Source organism: Eschscholzia californica, unplaced genomic scaffold, assembly GCF_041429995.1.
Source record: "Eschscholzia californica isolate CP2 unplaced genomic scaffold, dmEscCali1.0.p SCAF_1, whole genome shotgun sequence".
In the NCBI taxonomy this organism is placed as follows: Eukaryota; Viridiplantae; Streptophyta; class Magnoliopsida; order Ranunculales; family Papaveraceae; genus Eschscholzia; species Eschscholzia californica.
Genome location: NW_028238198.1, coordinates 49606605 through 49627948, shown reverse-complemented (window position 1 = coordinate 49627948; position 21344 = coordinate 49606605). Strand labels below are relative to the sequence as shown.

Genomic DNA, 21344 nt, shown 5'->3' with positions numbered 1-21344 from the left:
TGAAAATTTGGTTGGAACAAAACCTAATTTGTTGGGAAATATTTTTGATGTTATAATAATATACTCGAACACAAAACTAAATATTAGGGAGTTCAGAAATAAAAGTTAAAACATCTTAAAATTAGGTAGAAGGCAAAATAGATAAATATTCATAACAAAATATTGTGGACAATCACAAATGATAATTTGTCTTCCATATTCACTTGAAGAACCAACTTTTCATATTCACTTGATGAATCAACTTTTCACTGAATTGCAACAATCTTGTCTCTTCTTCGCTCTCTTGTTCCAGCTCCTCCTTAATCTTGAAGAACATATAAACGATTTTATTATCTGAACAAAGTAAAATATTTAACAAAATATATATCTTATTATCTGAACATACTAAAATATGTTTCATGCACAACAGGACAGATGTTGGCTAATGCAGACAAAGTTTCGTATGCAAGTAACACATTTTCGGTATTTCAAAACATATCTGAATATGTTTACATCCAAAAAGAAATTGGCTCATACTAATGGAAACACACCTGAACTTTTTGTTGACATCCAAAAAGAAATTGTTTCGAAAATTACCTGATTTGCTTTCAGCCCATCAATTTCTTTCTCCAAACCTGCAAAGAATGGTTGGATGCCCCACCTCCCAATTCTTGGGGTTGTACATACTTCCTAGCTATCATCTTCAATAATGGAAGAGTGCATGCAAACACAAAACTGAAAAAAAAGAATTTGTTACACCCAAAACTGAAAAAAAAAAAATTTGTTACATCATAAAGGAAGAATTTTTAAGTGAAACCCCCACTGAATATTTTTTACTTCTTAACACAACAATATATGCTTCGGAAAGTATAAAAGAACTGAACAAAAAAGTTTGTGTTTGTAGAAATGAAAATATGGTTCAAGGAACAAAACATGGTCTTGAAACGAAAAAATACTAGAAGAAGAAGAAAGTTTTATGAAGCGAAAAAATACAGAAGTAGAAGAAATACATAGAGCTGGTGAAAGGAAAGTGCAAAGAAGATGAAGATGAATCTAGACAAAGAAAGTGCAATGAAGAGATGAAGATAAGGAAACTCTTAACTGTAAATCTTTCAGGTTGGCGATAAATTCGGTGGAGTTAAGTGGTTGTTAAGGAGAGAGAGAGGAAAGAGAATAATGGAAGGAAACTTTTGTTTCTCTTGACACAACAATATATGCTTCCAAAAACAAAAATTAATCTGAACAAAAAAGTTTGTGTTTGTGGAAGTGAAAAAATGTTTCATGAAATAAATGCAAAACAAAAATAAAGTTTCTGTGTTCCTTCAAAAATATAAAGAAAAGTAGACACAAAAAAACAGATTAGGTTTTGCTTAGTACATAATAAGCTGTGTAACGAAATCGTTCGTTTTTTATATATTTGAAGGTGTTTTTAGTAGCTATTGTATATCTTCCAAGAGAATCTCGAAAGGCTTTCACACCTCCATCAAATATTTGACCAATATGAGTAAACACATGGCCCCAAGATTCAGATACTAGTGGTTGGTCCCTTAATGGTGCCTGATCTGGGTGTAGGTCAACCTCCATATGCAAATGTTGTGAAAAAAAATGTCTTCAAATTAGTTATATTCTGAGAACACAAAACGTTATGTTGCTGGAGAACAGAAAATACGGTGAACAAAAAAGTTTGTGTTTGCGGAATTGAAAATATGTTTTATGAAATTTATGAAAACAGAAAACATGAAATCACAAAAGGTGAAAACAAAAAAACATATGCTTCCAAAAACAGAAAATAATCTGAACAAAGAAGTTTGTGGAAGTGAAATATGTTTCATGAAATTTATCAAAACAACAAAAAAACAAACGAAATTTCAGACGAAATTTCAGACGAAATTTCAGATAACATATTGGGTTTTTCTTAGGACATAACTTCTTGTGTCACAAAAAATGAGTGTAAAAACCAAACGAAATTTCAAATAGACAAGGTTTAAAAATGGAAAACAAAATGAAGATGAAGAACAAAAAGGTTCAATGAACAAAACATGGTTGAACAAAACATGGTGTTGATGATAATGATGATGAAGATGAACACAACCCCTCTCTAAAAACTAAATAAGGTTCATGGAACAAATCATGGTGTTGATGATAAAGATCATGAAGATGAACAAAAAATACAGAAGAAGAAAGAAAGTTTTATGAAACGAAAAAATAAAGAAGAAGAAAGTTTTATGATGTTTTAAGAAATAAAAATTTACAGAAGAAGATGAAGATGAGGGTTTATGAAACGAAAATTTACAGAAGAAGATGAAGATGAGTGTTTATGATGTTTTAAGCAAAGTGCAAAGAAGATGAAGAGAAGATGAAGATGAAGATGAAGATGAGGGTTTATGTTGTTTTAAGCAAAATGCAAAGAAGATGAAGATGAGGGTTTATGATGAAGATGAAGGGATGAAGATAAGGAAACTCTAACCTGTAAATTTTTCCGGATCCGGTGTAGCTTAGTAGTTGTTAAGGAGATAGAGAGGAGAGAGAAAAATGGAAGGAAAGATTTCTTTCTCTTATGGAGGAGAGGGCAGATATAGGAGAGAGAAAATGGATGGAAAGTTTTGAGGAGGGAAAGAGAAAGTTTTGAGGGGAGAAAGAGAAAATTTTGAGGAGGGAAAGAGAAACTAAGAATATAAATGGAAGGAAAAACCTGGGCATCTTCTCTTATATATATAAAGGGTATAATAGGGATTAACTAAAGTATGGGCTTCCTAGAGATGGAGAAAGTGACCTAGGGATCCGAAATTGGGTTGGATTAGGATTATTTTTGAAAAAATGGATTTTGTAAGTCATAATAATTTATGGTGGGCCACATCCTAGTTATAGGGTCATTTTTTGGACTTTTGAGTAAAAATTTCTTATCTTTACACACTGTTGGTCTTTTCTCACAATTGTCTTGTTTTTCTTTTTTCTACAAGCCGGGTTTACTGAGATTTGAGTAAGAATGATATCCCAAGTCTAATTAGATATCGATATTTTTCACATATAGGCTCAAATCCAGTAGATAAGGGGTGTTGTGCACAGCGAAAGCTCTCTGGCCAACCTAAAAGCCTTGGAGATTTAATAGCACCTATAACCCAGACTCCAGACACTCTCGAACATGACTAGTTTGGTTGTTCTTCTCTTACTACGACCACATATAATGGAGTATGTCTTTGTAGTAACCTATGATATGGTGTCATTCCTAGGTTTAAAGATGTTCACGTAACACCACCCCATACTTCTCAATCTGACCAAATGTGAGACTATTACTACATAACTAACCGGTACATATAGTAGCAATAAAAGGAATATCAATGCTTTATTTATAAATAATTGAGTGTACAAAAAAAAAATACTTCAAAGATTTTGTTCATAAACACATTAAACCACTGATAGGTACAACTGAATTTGTTCGAGAAACACATTTGTCCTCTACAAATGGGATTGTCCTCCACACTTTAACTTTCAGTGGGTGATTTTCTTCACCTGCAATTAAAGAATTAGAATCCTGAGCGACATAATATAAAGGATTGACTAAAAAGTTAAGAATCTCACTTTCGATTATTTTGTCGTCTCCCACGCAAATGGCTACATAGTGCGAACTAGCCAATTCAAAAAGCACGAATTGCCAGTTAGTTGCATCTCCGTAGGGGTGACTGGGAGATTCTACGAGTATCTCAATATCCTGCAAATATAATTGTAAGAAGAACAGTGTAACAATGGTGGAAACAAAAGTTACAAAACTGTAAGTAAGAAATAAACGACTTAATAACTAAGACAAAAGAATGTTTATAACTGTATCCCTGGACTGAGCTATTCCCACTCAAAATATTGATTCATCCGTACCCATGTCAGGACCTGGTGTCAAGGTCGAAATAAAATTCAACTTAATTGGATTACCTAGACAACCCAATGGATCTCATTCAGGGTATTTATCCCTAATGTCGGTTGAGAAGTCTCAAATCTGGCCTGCATGTATGTAGGAGCTCATACATAGGGGTGTACACGAGTCGAGCAGAGCCGAGTAGTAAGGTGTTCAAGCTCGGTTCGTGTATTTGACTGCTTGCTCGAGCTCGTTCGAGCAATTGTCCACTTTCTCGAGCTCAACTCGTATATGTTTGAAAGAGCTCGAGCTCGCATTGTTTTAAGCTCGTTTATTAAAATACTTTAAATTAAAACAACTTCCTAAATTATCAAAATATTTCAATTATCATTTGTCACATACAATAATAATGATTAATGATTCATATTCCAATAACCTTTTTAATGGTTGATATTCCATGTACAAGTTTCAAAACTATTACGTAATTATGTACTACACTATTATAATAGTATGTTAAACGAGTTGTTCACGAGTAGCTCGGGATACACTAAAGAGTGATCAAGCTCGGCTCGTTTACACAAACGAGTATGATTTTGGGCTCGTGTGTAAGCTCGTACTCGTTAATTTTCGAGTCGAACACGAGCAATAGTCGAGCCAAGCTCGAGCAGCTCGACTCGAGTACACCCCTACAGTCATACATGTCAGTTCACATTGACAAATAAAGCCGCAACTTTGAGGCATCCAAAATATTCTCCGGGGAACAAAGACTTTGTTCAATTAGATTTGCCTAGGGGGGCAACCTTGTTTTAAGTCCAAAAATCAGTTTCTTTGTTTTTTACCTCCTAATCTTCATTTTCAACCTTACCTACAACCACCACCACTTCCGACAACCACTACTACCACCATTAATCTTCTCTCTCTTCCGGTGAGGAGAGAGAGAAAAGAGGAAAATGAAAGAGAAATGGTTGTGGTCAGAGGTGGTGGTCAGAGGTGGGAGATGAAGATTAGGGGGTAAAACCTACAAGCCAAGTTGGACTAAAAATAAGGTTGCTCCTAGGTCAAATCTAATTGACCAAAGTCTTTATTCTCCGAAGAATATTTTAAATGTCCAAAAGCCGTGGCCTAAAATAAGCACAAAATACGAGACTTTGTCTACTCGACATATTAGCATAGTTGAAGCCACATAGAAACTGAAAAAATCCTCCATAATACCGGTTCCAACGGTATATAAGGGGCTTGCACATCCACTAATAGCTTAGTTGGTTGTGCACCCACCTATAGCTACCGAGAGGTCGTCGGTCCCACTCCTAGGGTTGCAGTTTACTCTCTTGAATTAACCCCTTTATTTTGTATGGTGTAAATAAAGCGCCTTGATGACTTTTATCGCCTCCTAGTCCTAACTAGTATTTTGATAGCCTTTGAGGGCTCAACAGTCGTTATGGCGGTTTATTGGCTTCTTCAATCATCATATTGAATCTTGACGTTGTATCCTCATGATGTAATCAATGTCATTTGTCGTAATGACTATTGGAGTCCATGTAAAATAAAATAAAATAAAAGAAGGCCCCCTATGTGGACGGGGGAGGGTCCCTGTGCAACCCCACCACACGCTACTGATCTTGCAATTAAGAATGTCTTTCACATACCTCAGATCTCGAATCCTGGGGAATACGTAAGATGGAGTTAGTTTTAGTTTTACATCTGGATCGGATGGTAAAAGTATTGAAAGGTGAAGCCGAAAATCCCCTCCCCAATGCTTTGACATATGCTTCCTATGAACAAGAGGCAGAGAGTTGATCAGTAAATATTAAAGTATAAACTTCTTGTATGAATTCAATTGAATTGTAGCTTCGATTTTTCGATACCACCTCCACAGACATAGAACAAACATTTATAAGCAATACTAGCTTCGATTTTTCGATTTTCCAAGTGCAGTCATTGACTAGAATTAGAGCAACTACCTTTTTGGCAGGACAAATTAGAGCACAGTTGGGCTTTCTGAGCGAGTTTGATTCGGCGAGCTGGGATTTAGAAATTGAAAGATGAAAACATAAATCCTAAGAAGCATTATACCTTTAAGGTCCACAGTCTAATAAACTCGTGCTGCTGAATCTCAGGATCTATGATACTTCGCAAGTGATCTATTTCATGAGGTGAGAAGTAACGGCGAGCAAAGGACAAGGGGCTGTTTTTTGTCTTCCTTTCCTTCTCTTCCACATCGATGCCAATCTACAAGTAGGAATATAAATTAACTCCAAATACATTTGGTATTCTGAACAAGAATGGTACCAACGACAATCTAAGACTAAGCAAATATCAGTAGAGTCGGAAAATGAGATTATGTGTTTCAAGTAGCAAGGACTGAAATTACGGGTAAATCTGTAGTCACGCCACAGGCTATCAACGTTGGTGTGTGAGAGATGTTGAAACGCAAAGGCGGTGGATCCCAGATTCCGTCTTGATGCCACTCTACCTATTCAAATACCAGCGAGTTTCAAATATATGAACAACTAGTACAACAAGTACAATGATAAATAGTAATAATATTTGCCCACAAAATGATGGTTACATCGATCCCCTTCTTGACTGCCTCATTTTATTTTATTTTTTGGAGATCGGCAACACAAATCTATACAAAATGATGATATTGAAGGGTTGGATGGTTCAAGGCAGTCACCCATTGAGCTGATATAGCAACAACTGGCAATTTTAATGCCACCTAAACAAAGTTAAATAACCTAACCTCTGGCTTCCCGAATTGGTTTTTCTTGAACTTTAATAAACTTGGAGAAACTTGAGTATCTGTATCTGATCTACCAACAACCAAGATAGCCATCAGAAACCATAAACAAAAATAAGACCAGAAAAAATAAGCATTTTGTTTCTGATTCATATTCCTACACAAGTTGCTCTATAAAATGGACATTCTGAGTCCGTTTTCAGAAGAAAAAAAAGGTAGATTGGTTTCAATTTCAGTTTCTCGCTTTTACCACTTAAAAATCCCAAAAAATAATCATAGATTAGTGGAAAATAACGATACATAATATGATAATAGTAACATTAATAGTAAAAATAGTACTCCTAAAGTCTAGACAAACTCGGTTCCTGAAATAAATTGAGCCGCAACTACATGACAAGAGAATATTAAGAGTAAGAACTTACTAACGCTAACATCTAATAAACAGCAGTTTACAAACTCATAGTGACATTCGAGTAAGAAAAGAGAATTTAAGTAGGGACAAATAAAACATAATTAAAAGATATAAAATCCTACATCTTGCAAGAGTAGTGCGCACCAGAGCACGAGCAAGTAAAGCCCCTTTTTGAAGTTTCTCGCCTCGCATTTGTAAAACAGCATTCTTCTCGCATGGTGACAAGAGTTCCATATATTGGTTTAGCAGAGATGCATCTTTCACTTCATCAGGTACAACGTACCAAAAGTGAGTTTGCCTATGAACAAATCCCAATGTTTAATCTGATCAGAAACGCATTCACTGTGTCCCTCTAGTAAGGATATATATAAATATCTAAGTTTGTGTATAAGGATAGGATTAATTTCCACATTAAACTCATCATTTGTCCAACACAAACGGAAAACTCTAAGAACATGAAATGATTTACCAAAGAAAACAGAATCAAAAGTGCAACAAGCAAACCTTCGACATGGAAGTGCTACAGGAACCAAAGGGTATGTAGAACAAAATGACTTCATGCTGAAAGAATCTATCTGCATTGTGAAACTCCGTCTACAGAGAAACGGAAGCATGAAGATCTAAGCTTCAACTTTATTATTATCCTCGAAAGCACTTATCTGGACAAACTGAACCCAGTCACGGTTAACAACAAAAAAAAACATCTAGTTGAAGAAGAAGAAAAGGATACAATGATGACAGAACCCAGAACTCCAAATCAGTTGTTTTTTTATGGAATGGACGAGTCATTTGTCTGTGATGAGTAATTCATCTCGTGCATTACTAAAAGGTCTGATATTAATAGATTAACAGTATAATCGTGCCCATAAATGATGCATCAAGTGACATATAGTTTTACCATAATTGGGATTTTACATCACCAAGGCGTTAAACAACTGTGGAGAATTTCTTCATACAGCCCACAAAGCCCAAAACTCTAATAACAAAATTGATCTTTGAAAACACACATGATTGATGGATGACATTAAAGTCTTATCATAGTTGTGAATGGAGTCTAAATCTAATTACCCTTTCTCATGATGTTCCCTCTCAAGCCTTAGCATGCATTTACATCATGCTCAGGTTATACAGGATTTTGCATAAGTTCACTCTTACAACAGTCACAATTAAGAAATTTCAAATACTATTTAGCTTAAGATGTTTGTACATTGTATGGTATTGTTGTCAGAAGTCATTGAACTGCAAGTTTTATTTTCTAGATGAGCCACCACTAAAATTGTTGGATAATGGGATAAATCTCCCAATTTCTTTTCGTTCTGGATTACCTGTATTTTTTAGTAGCATGAAGGTTTTACGTGCAACAGTTACCTTCTATTTCTATGATAACGGAGTAGATTTTAGTGTGCTAAATTGTTCATTTCGGTCTGCACTTATAGAGCTGTTATGATAATATGATTGGGGGTTCAGCATAATGAAGTTGAAATTATATCTTTTTAGTGGAAAGGACCAGTTGCTACCAAGTCTAGAGGAAGCTGAAAGACTTTACAAGACGCTACCTACTTGCCAAATACGGAAGTTCAATGATAGTGGTCACGCCCTTTTTATGGTAGGAAGGTGCAAGTTCCTTCTCTTGGGATATAAGTAGTAGTAGTAGTAGTAGTAGTATTAAACATTAAGGTTTCTATAAAATTTACCAACTTATGCATGATCTCAGTTTCCTTTCTGCTGCAGCATTAGCTAGTTTTACTCATACAAAATGGGCATCAATTACATGTAAATATTGTATGTCTCCAAAAGAGAAGATACATAGAGACGTAATTTGAGTGATGTGTATTTATTAGCTAGTTGTACTTGCTCATATGGACTTCTTATCAACAAGTTGCTCATCCAAAAATGAAACGGATTTAGTCTGACTCCAGTGTCATGTTCTTGCTATAGGTCATCTTTCCTATATCTTATAAATGTGTACACATATACAAATCATAAACCCTATGAACAAAATTAAGCAGACTAATATCTCATAATATAAGGCTGCCATTATATTCTTAAAAGTTGTTGTATATTCACCATTACTTTGTAATTCCATGTGCCTTTTAAAACTCACTAGTTGTGCCACTCTATCATATCAGATCATGTATGAGTTTCAATTTGAGATGTAAAGTTTGAAATTTATCGAATCCTTATGTTTATTTCTTATGCTGGATCTCTTAATATCTATATAAGTTTCATGTACTATTTATACGATCCATGACAAGTAACAGAGGCTTAGTTACAAAATTGTACTCTGTAATATTGCTCCAAGAAATTACTTCAAAGTAATATTAGCTTCTGCTCATGTCTATGTTGATTGATAGTTCTGTCGACAATAACCAGGAAGATGGCTTTGATTTGGTAACTGTATTTAAGGGTGCTGCTTTATATCGGCGTAAAAGAAATTTTGACTACGTATCAGATTTTATTATTCCAAGTTCCAACTCCTTCTGAGATGGAACTGGAGTATGCACGATTCAGGTACCACAACGAAATTCTAATTAGTGCAGTATTTTTACTCATAGCAATCTTAGTCAGAATAAACTGAGTTAGTGTTTGATAACCTTCATTTACATGGAAATAGCAGATTTTAAAGAAAGAAGCTACTCTCTAATGTTTGACTGTAATCATATTTACATGAAAGTATATGCCTTTAAAGTTAAAACTGTGAGAAAAAGTGTGGTTTTAATACATTTCCGTGGAATGTACTTCTCTACTTTCGCAAAAGGGAAGCCATTTCCTAGAACCTGGTAGAAATGAACAGACTTCCACGAAACCCGTTTCCTTGCTATCAAAGAAAACCTTAAGCAATATCTCAACGTCAAACCACAATTGTATCAATTCAATAAGTAGTATTAAAAACAAAATCCCACCTATTTGCTGCTTGAGCATATAAGTATGATAGATGAGTCATATTCTTGGATTCCTTATTCTGTGCCATTTAGCTATTTCCCCTTCAATTTTAATATTGGCACTGCTGTATTTATTTCTAGGTGGCTTGATATAGCAGTTGATCCATTCCTGTTCTGTTCTCAAATTTAGAGAATGGAGAAATGGTGAGAGGCCTTGTCGGAATTCGTCATGAGGGACCAGTTGTGCTTGTCGGATATCACATGTTATTGGGATCAAATCTGCTTCCAATTCCAACTATGTCCAATTTCCTTATGAAGGAAAATATCTTCTGAGAGGTTTAGCACATCCCTTGTTGTTTCAAAAGGAATTCAACAATTTTTACACTTCATTGTTTGAGATTCTAGGGTTTTAACATCAAAAGGGCAAACTAAAAATCTATTATTTGCCATCAAAAGTTAGGGTTTTACCTAATTACTAAATTTATCTGACATCAATCATACCTAGAATGAAAATTTAACTCAAATGTAGCTTAACTCGTACCAAACAAAACCAATAATAAAAGCTAAACTTTATGAATTCAATTAATTTAGGGTTTTAAATGTCTAAAAGTCAAGATGATAACAATGGTCACATAAAATTCAAAACCCTAGACTTGAATTAAAGCAAAATTAAATAGGTAAGGTTAAAAGATCAATAACTACTTACAAAGTATTTGACCAGAAAAGGCTGGAGTCATAATCTTCATCCAAAATCAACTGAAAAACTTCAAAGAAGAAATGTCATTCTCTTTCTCTTTCTCTCTCTTCCGTCATTTTGAGCACCAAGAAACACGTCTTTCAATTTTGACCAAAGACCATATGATACTCAAATGATAAATTCCAAATTTGCCCGACTATAGTCTTGACCATTCTAGACTGTCCATTACCAATAATGTTGAAATTGTTTTTAGGTCTTTTAGGTAAGATAAAGTAATATTGATGATAGTGGATTAAAAAAAAAAAGTAATATTGATGATAGATGAATGAGTTAGAATATATTTGTTGACTTAAAAACTTGATAATAAAAAATGTCACGAATTTTAGAAGTTTCACACTTGCCTAAGAAGAAGTTGAATAAAGAATGGACATGGATGTAGAAGAAAAAAAAAAGTAGCTTACCCATTAGAACAACAATAGTCGTAGATGTGGACAAAGAAAACTATAAAGACAGATAGAGACATAACGTGAACTAAGAAGTTTGTTTGAAAAAGGTGAGAAGCAAGAGAAATTTAGGATCTATTATTAGTCGAGACCTTTTTACTAGATCTTTTTCGTTCCGGACGTCTAAAGATCTCAAATTTTTTAAGCAGTCTGCCAAATAAGTTGAGGGTAATTCGTTCGGAAGTTTTATAAGATCTTCAAAGTTCTTAAGACCTTTAAGTTAGTGTTATTAATTTCGATCTTTTTTTTTTAGAATTTCGAAGTTCTATGTTATTGGTTCAGACTTTTATTTAAAAAATTAAAAGTTCCGCGTTATTGGTTCAAACAAGAACTTCAAAGTTTAACGTTAGTGGTTTAAATTTTTTTTTAAGAATCTTAAAGTTTTGAAACTTTTAAGGGTCCGAGACATTAAAAGTCCTAGATCATTAAGTTCTGAAACCTTTTATTAAGACTTTGAAGGTCTGAAACTTTCGTTATAATTTTAAAGGGTCCGTTTTAAATATAAGACGTCCAAACTAACGGTTGAGATTAAAAAGAAAGTTATATCACTTTAAGAGCCGAACTTTAAATGTTAGTTGTTTACTTCTTTTCTTCATCTTCACCAAACACCGCCATTCTCTTTCACGCCCTCACTCTTTCTTTCTCTATCTTCCTTTCTCTCCTCTTTATCTCACTCTTTTTTTTCTTCATCTTCACCAATCACCACCAAGATTTTTATTTATATGTACAAAGTATTATTTTAGAATGAAAGACGATGGCGTTCCTATATAATTGGCGTATCATTTTCCAATAAATTAAAATTATTTGCTTTGTAAGATTTTATTTCAATGTACAAGATACTATTTTACCATTTAAGAAGAAAATAAAAAGGTAGACTCCCATAACAAATACTAAACATATAGACTTCTTTGACTCACGTATAAAGAATTTTTAAAAAAAATCAATTATTTATATGAAAAAATAATTTTCTTTTTTATAAGAGGATGGTATAGAGACAGACAGATTAGATAAGGAGTTCGAGGGGAAAAGAGAGATATTTGGGATAGGGAGAAATCAACAACACACAAAGATAAGAGAAAAAAAAACATTTATATGGTGGGAAACTTTATGTGTGTGAGAGAGAGAAATTGTGGAGGTAGAGAGTACGAAACTTGTTACTTTATAAAAAATGACCCATTGTGGTGTGGACCAAGTGCGGGCGCACGTCTCACACCCCTACTACACAGGATTGACAATAATTTTTTTGTACACCCAAAGTACGAATTTCAAAGATCCACCAAAATAGGTGGATCTTCGAACATTATTATTTTATGAGTAAATTTGTCTCGAAAAGTTCTTGGGTCAGATCTTTGATTAAAAGTTCTTAATTTATCATAAAAATGAATAATACTTTCTTTCATAGTTCTTAAAAAAAAAGTTTTAAATCAATACCACTAAACTTTGAAGTTCTTAAAAACAGATCTGAACCAATAACGCGAAATTTTAAAGTTTTTAAATAAAGGTTTGAACAAAAAATACAGAACTTTAAAGTTCTTAAAAAAGGTCAAAACCAATACCGCTAATTTCAAAACTTTAAAGAACTTTGAAGATTTTATAAAAATTCCGACCGAATAACCCCCCGCCCCCCATTACCAGAAAATCTATTATATAAAACAGAAGGCAAAATGATGACTGGGATAAACATCCTTCTTTAATAAAGGATATTGTCTAGTAGCCCTTCTCAAAATTTAAATATAGTCCTTCGTAGAAATAAAGTTAACTATTTAAAAAACAATAATCGTTTCCTTCTTAAAAATAAAATAACTAATTTAAGAAAAAAATAATAATAAATTTCAAGGGTTAAAAAAAAGAAATTAAAATCTCTCTCTTTCAATAAAATAATAACTAATTTAAGAGAAAAGAAACAAAAAAATAATGACCAATAAAAATCTGTCTCTCTCTCAACAAAGTACAACAATAAATTTCGTAACATTTGATTGATACAAATGTCCGTGCCCTAGGACACGGGATATACCCTAGTCTATATAATAAAGGATATTGTTTAGAAGCCCTTCTCAAAATTTAAAATATAGTCCTTCGTAGAAACAAAGTTACCTATTTAAAAAATAATAATCTTTTCCTTCTTAGAAATAAAATAACTAATTTAAGAAAAAAAGAAACAAATAAATTTCAAGGGTTAAAAAAAAAGAAATTAAAATCTCTCTCTCTCTCTCTCTCTCTCTCTCTCTCTCAATAAAATAATACCTAACTTAAGAGAGAATAAACAAAAAAATAATACAAAAAAATAATAATTAATAAAAAATAATAACTAATAAAAAAGAAATTAAAATCTCTCTCTCTCTCAATATAATAATAATTAATTTAAGAGAAAAGAAACAAAAAAATAATAACTAATAAAAATCTCTCTCTCTCAATAAAACATAATAATAAATTTCGTAACATTTGATTGATACAAGTGTCCTGTGTCCTAGGGCACGGGATATACCCTAGTAGATAATATACAAGGAAAAGGATAAAAATTGGTGGAAAAGAAAAATGAAAAGTAACTCTTCTGAAACAGAATGTTTAAAAATGAATCCAAATGGAAAGGTGGACGGTGGTGGGGGCAAAAAGAGAGATTGGTCATATATGGGGGGCTAAACGAGAATGAGATCAAAAGTCAGTCGGTTGCTTAATTGACTTCCGCCATTAGTATCATTTTTGTGGTCTCTGTGTTTCTCTCTCTAAAACTCCATATTTTATACTCTTACAAATCTTTTGTTTTATTTTGACCTGTTTAGTTAGGACTAACGACCAACTAGAATAAGACTAAACCTAGAGCTTCTTCTTCTTCTTGAAATTGTCTAAATTTCGTTTTTGATTGATTTCCGAGAGAGGTCGAGGTAGAGAGAGAGTTTAGAGTGATCATCTAGTAATTTAAGTTTTGGATTCTGAGAAACCATGAAATCATCTTTGAAGAAACTAAGAGGATTTGCGCTACACAGGCAAGACCCTATAGATAGAAGGAGAGATCTCACCTCTTCTGCTGCTCAACTAGATGAACTTGCTAAGGTACTACCTACCCCCTTTTATCTCTCTCTCTCTAAGTTAACTAAAGTAGTAATTTGATACTCAATTAGTACTAATTATTTGCTGCAAATTGGGTTCATCTATTACCTCATCCAAGAAAAAGATTGATACAATTTTTTGGTGCTTTTAGATTTCTTGCTGATTTTAACTTTCTATTCCAAAAGGGTATTTCTAGTTCCATCATTCTACTGTCCAGATAGATTGGCTTGTTCTTTTAACACAAAATAGTTTATGTAAGATTCTTCATGAAGAGGGAAATCTTTATGGGTTCTATATAGAGGACTTGGGTGTTCATTTATTATCACAACAGTGATATCATGGATTCGTCGACATAATAATCGGTGGTGTTCGATCTTATTATCCATTGGGAGGGTCTGTTAGTGTCTTAATGGAAAAAGCAAAAGATGCCGACACTAGATTAATTAGGTCGAATACTCTTCGTCTCTTCGCGAGGAAGGGAAGTAGACTCTTTCAAAATGAAAATGGATGTACACCATTAGAAGAGTAAGTTAGAGAACTGACTCTGTACCCTTATGTGATAGATTAGCTCAGACTTGTGAACAAATGCACGCTAGAAGGTTGATGGTTGGATCTTTTCATGCTGATAAGTGTTTGAGCATTATAGCTCCTTCAAATTCGTAAAGAAGCTATAGTGGAGAGTACAAGATAACGGAGGGATTCATTATACGACACTACCTCAGAAGGAATGAAGTTGAGTGATACGATCATACAACACTACCTCAAACACGGCCCTGTATTTGCAAATTATGACTTGTTACATGTCTTACTTCATGACAATGTCGGGAAAGACTGGCCGTGGTTGAGATTTTCACTGCTGATTTGTAACTCTTTTACCTTTCTTTTCGAACTTTTTTCTGAACAACTATTCATTCAGTATTTCATGACATCCTTGGGTCGTCGGTTAAGTGGTTTGTCTAACGACAACCTATTGCAGCCTAACTATTTGAGACTCTATAACTAGTTTAATTTGTTTCTGCCTCAATTTTGTGCTTGTGATATGTATAAGGCCTTCTTTGGAGTTTGACATTCGTTTTTCAACTCAATCTTGTTATACTTTTTCAGGACATACACGACATGAGAAATTGCTACGATAGCTTGCTTTCAGCAGCTGCTGCCACGGAAAATAGTGCATACGGTAATTGTTGACTTCATTTTGATGACTGCATCTTCTATACTATAAAATCTTTTTAGAGCCTTTTGTTCTTCCTGCTATACTACTGCTAGAACAGTTCAAGAACTGGGAGTTAGTATGAGCTGAAGATTCAATTTAGTCCTTCCGAATTATACCTAGTTGATGTTAGGTTTATTTGACATTTATAATGACCAGCATCTTAGCTTCATATAAGCCGTGTTATGGTCAGACATCGATTTTCAGAGCTCAGTTCTTGGTTTGGCTCTTCCTGTTTCATCGTTCTATCTTAGATCACTCGCTGGATACTTGATATTTCTTGAATGGGACCCTTTGACCTAATCCTGACTCCCTTTATTGTTTAAGACCTGATTAGTGGAGAATATAGTGAGATACTGATATGACGGAAAGAAAGCTAGTATCTTCACACCATACACCATGTTAATTATGTCAAATTTCTGTGCTATTTTTAATTTTATAATCTGTTTGTGCTATACTGCTCTCCCCAGAAGATATCCTCATTAAATTGCATCTTTTTTCAGAGTTCTCAGAGTCATTGCGGGAGATGGGTGCTTGTCTACTTGAGAAAACCGCATTGAGTGATGACGAAGAAAGTGGTAAGTCAATCAATATCTCATTCCATTATATTTGGGCCCGAAGAGTCATATATGATGAGACATCCTTCTATCAAAAGAAGTTCGTATTTAAAATTATGTTAGTTTTCGAGGTAAGATGTAGTTATTAGTTTGCTTCCTTTTGGTATGCTTTACCACCCATTGCAATCCTAATTTTGCACTCCTACCTGTTATTCTTCTGTGAGTTATATTTTTTCAGTCATACAGAAAGCATGTAAATTTGGGAGGTTGATCACTTCTTTCCATTTATATATCATCTATTATGGTTGTTTAAGTGGGCAGTTTGCATCTCACTTGTAATCTAAAGTTTAATCATGTTTCTTGTTACTGCAGGCAGGGTTCTCTTAATGCTTGGGAAAGTTCAGTTTGAACTTCAGAAACTTGTAGATAACTATGTGAGTCCTGATTGCTATGATGTGTACTGTCAGACGTCACTATGCAGTCATCTTTGAAATTAGTACCTTGGTTTTGGCCTATTAACGACTTTTAATATGTTCTTGCATATTTCAGAGGGGTCATATTTTCCAGACAATCACAACACCATCAGAGTCCCTCCTCTCTGAGCTACTGACAGTAGAGGTTTGTGCTCTGATCCATTTCGCCTGTGTTTGACATTCTTTGTTTTCCTCTTAAGATAATTAGGTAGACATATTTGTTACTCGATCACCATAAGGCTTTCTGATTGACAAAATGATAAAGGTTCTGCATTCTTTTTTTTCTGAATCTGTTCTCGTTCTTTGCTGATGCAGGAGATGAAGCGACAATGTGATGAAAAAAGGTTTTATTCCTCCTTACTGGCTTTCTATTTCCTTCTTTGAGCTGTTCACTAGTTCTCACTTTCGGTATATCCATTTCAGAAATGTATATGAAGACATGATGGCCACACAAAGGGAAAAACGCAAGTCAAGAGCTTTTAAGGGTGAAACTTTTTCTCCCGAACAACTGCAAACAGCTCATGATGAATACGATGATGAGGCAACTTTGTTTGTTTTCCGTTTGAAGTCGTTGAAGCAAGGGCAGACTCGAAGTCTTCTAACTCAGGCAGCTAGGCACCACGCTGCCCAGGTTCTTTCTCTAACAAATTTCAGACGTCTAGACTTCTGCTCTTTTTGTTCATAATATTGATATCTTTTATTTCTTTATTTATTTGCTTGGACAGTTGAATTTCTTTAGCAAGGGACTTAGATCTCTTGAGGTAGTTGACCCACACGTAAGATCTGTAACTGAAGATCAGCGTATAGATTACCAATTTAGTGGCCTTGAAGATGATGCAGATGATGGTTATGATGATAATGACGACCATGAATCTGACATTAATGATGAAAGCGAGATGAGTTTTGACTATGAACAGATTGACCGTAGGCTAGAAGTTTCAACATCAAGGAAGTCAATGGAGGTGATGATCTGATGTAATCTAAACTTTATAAATATGATTTATAATCGTTTCCTTTTGTTTCATCGCCTAAAAAAGATAAATAGTTTAATCTCACATTCCTAAAAGAACTGAAAGTACAACTATAACCTTGTGGCATTTGTACCAATCTGATACTTAGATTTTAACATGCAGCTGGACCAAGTGGATCTTTCTCTTCCCCAAGAAGCAACAACTGAAGCTGCTAAGGTGAAAAGCTTACAATGTCCGTATAGTCCAATACGAAAAATAGTTACAGACATATCTGAGCTTGAGCGGGGAATACAAAATTTCTATACCGGGTGATACGCAAATAGCGAAAACGAAATGTTCCCTGATCTTTTTTATCCCTTCATATTTGGTTAGGACAAATTTTAAAGAGGTCAGTCAGATTTTCGTAATGATATTTAGATCCCTTAAACGCCAATTGGGTCTAACCCTCCTTGCAAACTGGCTGGCGAGACTAGGTTGCCCAAGACTTGTCTACTTTAGAAACCGTCTTGGACTTAAAGAGCCATTACTAAAGCTTAATAGGTTGCTTCTCTTTCTTAATGTTTACAGGAAAACCTTGACAGAGGCTATGTGAATCTTCACACGTTAAGTAGGGAACCTAGGGCAGGCAGTTATTCAGCCCCAATTTTTGCAGAGAAGAGGCTTGATACAAATGAGAGAACACGGAAACTCCAACCGTTGTCTTCGAGGAAGTTTCATGCATATGTCCTACCCACACCTCTTGATCCTAAGAGTTCAAAATCTGTGGCATCTATTAATTCAGCTCCCAGAAAGCCTACAAGCTTGATAAAAACTGAAAGCTTCTGGCACTCATCACCTTTAGAACCAAAAGAGCACGAGAAATATTCAAGAGATGTTAAATTAGGGGGACTAAATAGCTTCAAATCTCGGCCGGTACTCAAAGAGAGCAACATTAACAGTGCTTCTAGTAGGAGCATTCTCCCTCCTTTGGCCGAGGGGTTTTCATTACGACAACTTGATCCACGCAGTGGCGATGCTAAAAAAATAAAGAGAGATGCTTACTCTGGTCCAATTACGAGTAAAGCCTGGTCAGTTCCACCAGTCTTATCTTCTAGTGGGCCCTTACGCTCAATGGAGCCCCCTCAGATACAGTTACTTTCACGTGTTCCAGTATTTTCAGCCTCATCTCCTAAAGTATCTCAAATTTCTTCACCTCCTCTTATTTCTGCACCCAAAATAACTGAGCTTCATGAACTACCTAGGCCTCCCATTGTCAGTTTAATTACCAGTAAAAACACACCTTTAGTTGGTCATTCCGCCCCCTTGGCCAGAAGTTCAGAACTCTCAGCTACGAAGAAAACGCCATTGAGAACTTCACATGCAGTATCTTCATTACCTGAACCTCCTCCGTCTGTTCCTCGAAGCTTCTCTATACCTTCAAATGGTCAGAGAGCAACAGCTTTACATGTGTCCAAACTCTTGGAGTTTCCTCGGATTAAAGACAAGGCCGAAGAAGCAGCTTCACCTCCTTTGACACCTATATTCTTTGGAAACACGAAGCCAACATCCGAAGTGGTTGTGTATGCTGGTCGAACAGAAGGTACTTGAGAATAGCCATCATTACTTTCTTTTAGGTCATTTTGAATATATAATGTGATACATCATAACCCAGTTTCGGCCTTCGGGTCTATTTAAATCGGGAAGCTCACTTGTTACCGCATTTATTCTATCTGATCTATGGTCGCATCTCTTTATTCCTTTAGCTATTTGCTGTAGAGACACTTCGGCGTCCTTTTCATTGGAGGTTATCTTCTTTCTTTTGGATAAACCGCCAACTGCTAACCTTATCGATACCTTTCAGTATGACAAATCATTTTGAAATTCATATCTTCACTCAATCATTTTATACTCTAAATATTAAACAGGGTGTTTATCCTTTATGGTTGGTAGTTCTGACATATATTCAAGGGTCCTACTCGGGATATTTTTCGGTCGCTTGTCAAAATCAAACAGTGAAATGGATTAAGTAACCACAAAGCAATAAACTTTGTTTGATATCCACGTAAGAGATCATGGAAGTCAATCGTGTTAAGAAATTATACACATTTTTTCTTCATATCACCCTTTATTTGATCACCATAACTTTCATCCCTAGTCAGTTTCAATGAAGGGCTAACGTTTTTTTTTATTATGTGCAGGTAGCGGGGATTGACCAATATCACTGTTACACCACGATCCAGGAAGAGTAGTATCTACTATCTAGGTTATAATGAATTGCCACTATCGCAAGTAGTTGGCTGTAAAAATGTTCAGTGTTTTCTTGTATACGGGGATCTGTCTGGCAGACTGTAGCTATGTGAATATAATTTTTGTTCGCATAAATACTTCCCGTCTTACTCATTCTTGTTTCTTTTTCTCTTTTTGCCCAGCTATTGATTACAATGAAAACTCAATATATATATAAAAAGAAGTCAAAATATTTGTACTAATTTGGTTGCTAGAAGTTACGTCCGTGTAGCTTTCTAGTCTTTTCCTGTTTCTGCACCTACTAATTCTGAACTGACATTCTTAATTACTGACATTGTAGTTTCCCATTGCATGAGTTTCTTTTTCTTACTACTTGGCTTCATTGTGATTCTGTTCTGAAACTTCCCCTGAATCCAACGATGGAAAAAAGAAAAGGTATAAAAAATGTTTAAAATGCAGCAGATGAATCGATCCAGCTTGATGTATGGGTGTTCAGTGGATGAAGAGAGACAAAGAGAGTAATGCAATTAGGCCAAGCTTTGTGGTAAGAGAAGACGGATGAGTGGATTTTTCATTTACTTTTGAGGTAGAAGCCAAGTTGACCCTTACAAAAGGAAGAAGCCAAGTTGAGACTATTTCAACCGAAGAAATCAGCTGAAAGTGAAGCTTTGGAATGTTTCCTCCTTTGACACGGCGAAAACTTCTTTTTTTGGTAGTTTACAGGTATTATTCTGACTCTGTAATTTAGCAATACTCCACATAATTCAAAATCTATCAGCCTTCCGTTTATCTTCTTCTACATTGTTAGTAGGAACCGAAAAGAGTTGATTAATTACTGTATTTGTAATAGCAGAGGAAGAAAGAAGCAGAGATGGGAAAGATCTGCTGCTCAAGCTCAGACGACACCATCGAAGAAACTCTTTTCAGGTTCCTAGTGGTTCTGCTACTGGCAATGCTTCTGTTTGTCATCTGTCAACCCCAACCTGGAAGAAGAATCGCAGTCTACCGTCTTTCTTAACTTTAAAGCAGAAAAGTCTTCTAAATTGAAGCTGCTTCTGCTCTGCTCTGTGATTAATCGATCGTTACGTTCAGTATTACTACTTTGTCCATTGCATTTGTGTGTATCTGGTGTTTGTGATTGGTAGAGTTTCTTTTTACCTCACCTTTTCTTTTTTGTTTTGCTTTATAACTCCATTGTTTGTGATCTATCTTTAGGTCAAGTTATTTCGTGTTCTTTCTCAATGCCGATCGAATAAGTGAAAAGTTTATTTGAAGCAGCAAAGTGAAAATAGAAAATTTTCATTTTCTATCCTATTGCATTTAATTGTAAATTCCTAGCATGATAATGTTGACAATTGAAGTGAAGATAATAAAAATGGAATTTCCAAGTTCGACTAATTCAGACAATGAGATTTCAGTTTTAGCCCTACTTATGTTTAGAATCAAATTTCTGTTGAATTGCTCTTCCAACTTCAAGTCACGAATAACGAAATAAAATGTGTGAAAAATGTCATGCCTTGACCCTTACTAAAACATTTTTTTTGTTGGACGACACTTACTAAAACTTGACAGGGAGATTTTATAGGCCCCGTCAATGATTAAGAGAGCCTCCTCAATGATTATTTACCAAGTGAAATGATTCGTGGAGACTGGAGAGACCTTTTAACAAAATTGGGGAGGTCTTATAAAACTTCGCAACTTAGACATTGTAAGCATGGGTCAGAGAAATGTATTTGCTGATGGATTCCGGTCACGGGAGATGCTAGAGTGCCCAGTTTTTAGCCCATTAAATTGCCCAG

The 21344-nt window shown here is 34.9% G+C and overlaps 2 protein-coding genes across 14 annotated transcripts; one reads left to right on the top strand and one right to left on the bottom strand.

Annotated features, from left to right (window-relative positions):
- Positions 1 to 3303: 3303 nt before the first annotated feature.
- Positions 3304 to 10960, bottom strand: LOC147567365 (uncharacterized). 13 transcript variants are annotated; one of them, XM_086654012.1, is made up of 9 exons: positions 10567 to 10960; positions 7483 to 7646; positions 7123 to 7276; positions 6570 to 6634; positions 6198 to 6299; positions 5900 to 6055; positions 5473 to 5598; positions 3559 to 3679; positions 3304 to 3489 (listed from the first exon to the last, which is right to left on the bottom strand). In XM_086654012.1, the coding sequence occupies exons 3-9, from the start codon at positions 7193 to 7195 to the stop codon at positions 3374 to 3376; spliced, it is 759 nt and encodes a 252-aa protein (XP_086510138.1). In that variant the 5' UTR covers positions 7196 to 7276; positions 7483 to 7646; positions 10567 to 10960; the 3' UTR covers positions 3304 to 3373. The 13 variants fall into 13 exon arrangements, with proteins under 13 accessions (XP_086510138.1, XP_086510128.1, XP_086510126.1 ...); XM_086654002.1 differs by having other exon boundaries at positions 3559 to 3688; positions 7101 to 7276; positions 10567 to 10934; XM_086654000.1 differs by having other exon boundaries at positions 3559 to 3688; positions 7101 to 7276; positions 7483 to 7637; positions 10567 to 10934.
- A 2644-nt stretch (positions 10961 to 13604) lies between these two features.
- Positions 13605 to 19787, top strand: LOC147567364 (uncharacterized protein At2g33490-like). Its single transcript, XM_086653999.1, has 11 exons — positions 13605 to 14111; positions 15213 to 15285; positions 15822 to 15896; positions 16248 to 16309; positions 16425 to 16493; positions 16664 to 16692; positions 16772 to 16979; positions 17074 to 17310; positions 17482 to 17535; positions 17887 to 18898; positions 19497 to 19787. Exons 1-11 carry the CDS (start codon positions 14001 to 14003, stop codon positions 19508 to 19510), a joined length of 1944 nt encoding a protein of 647 aa, XP_086510125.1. The 5' UTR covers positions 13605 to 14000; the 3' UTR covers positions 19511 to 19787.
- The last annotated feature ends 1557 nt before the right edge of the window (positions 19788 to 21344 follow it).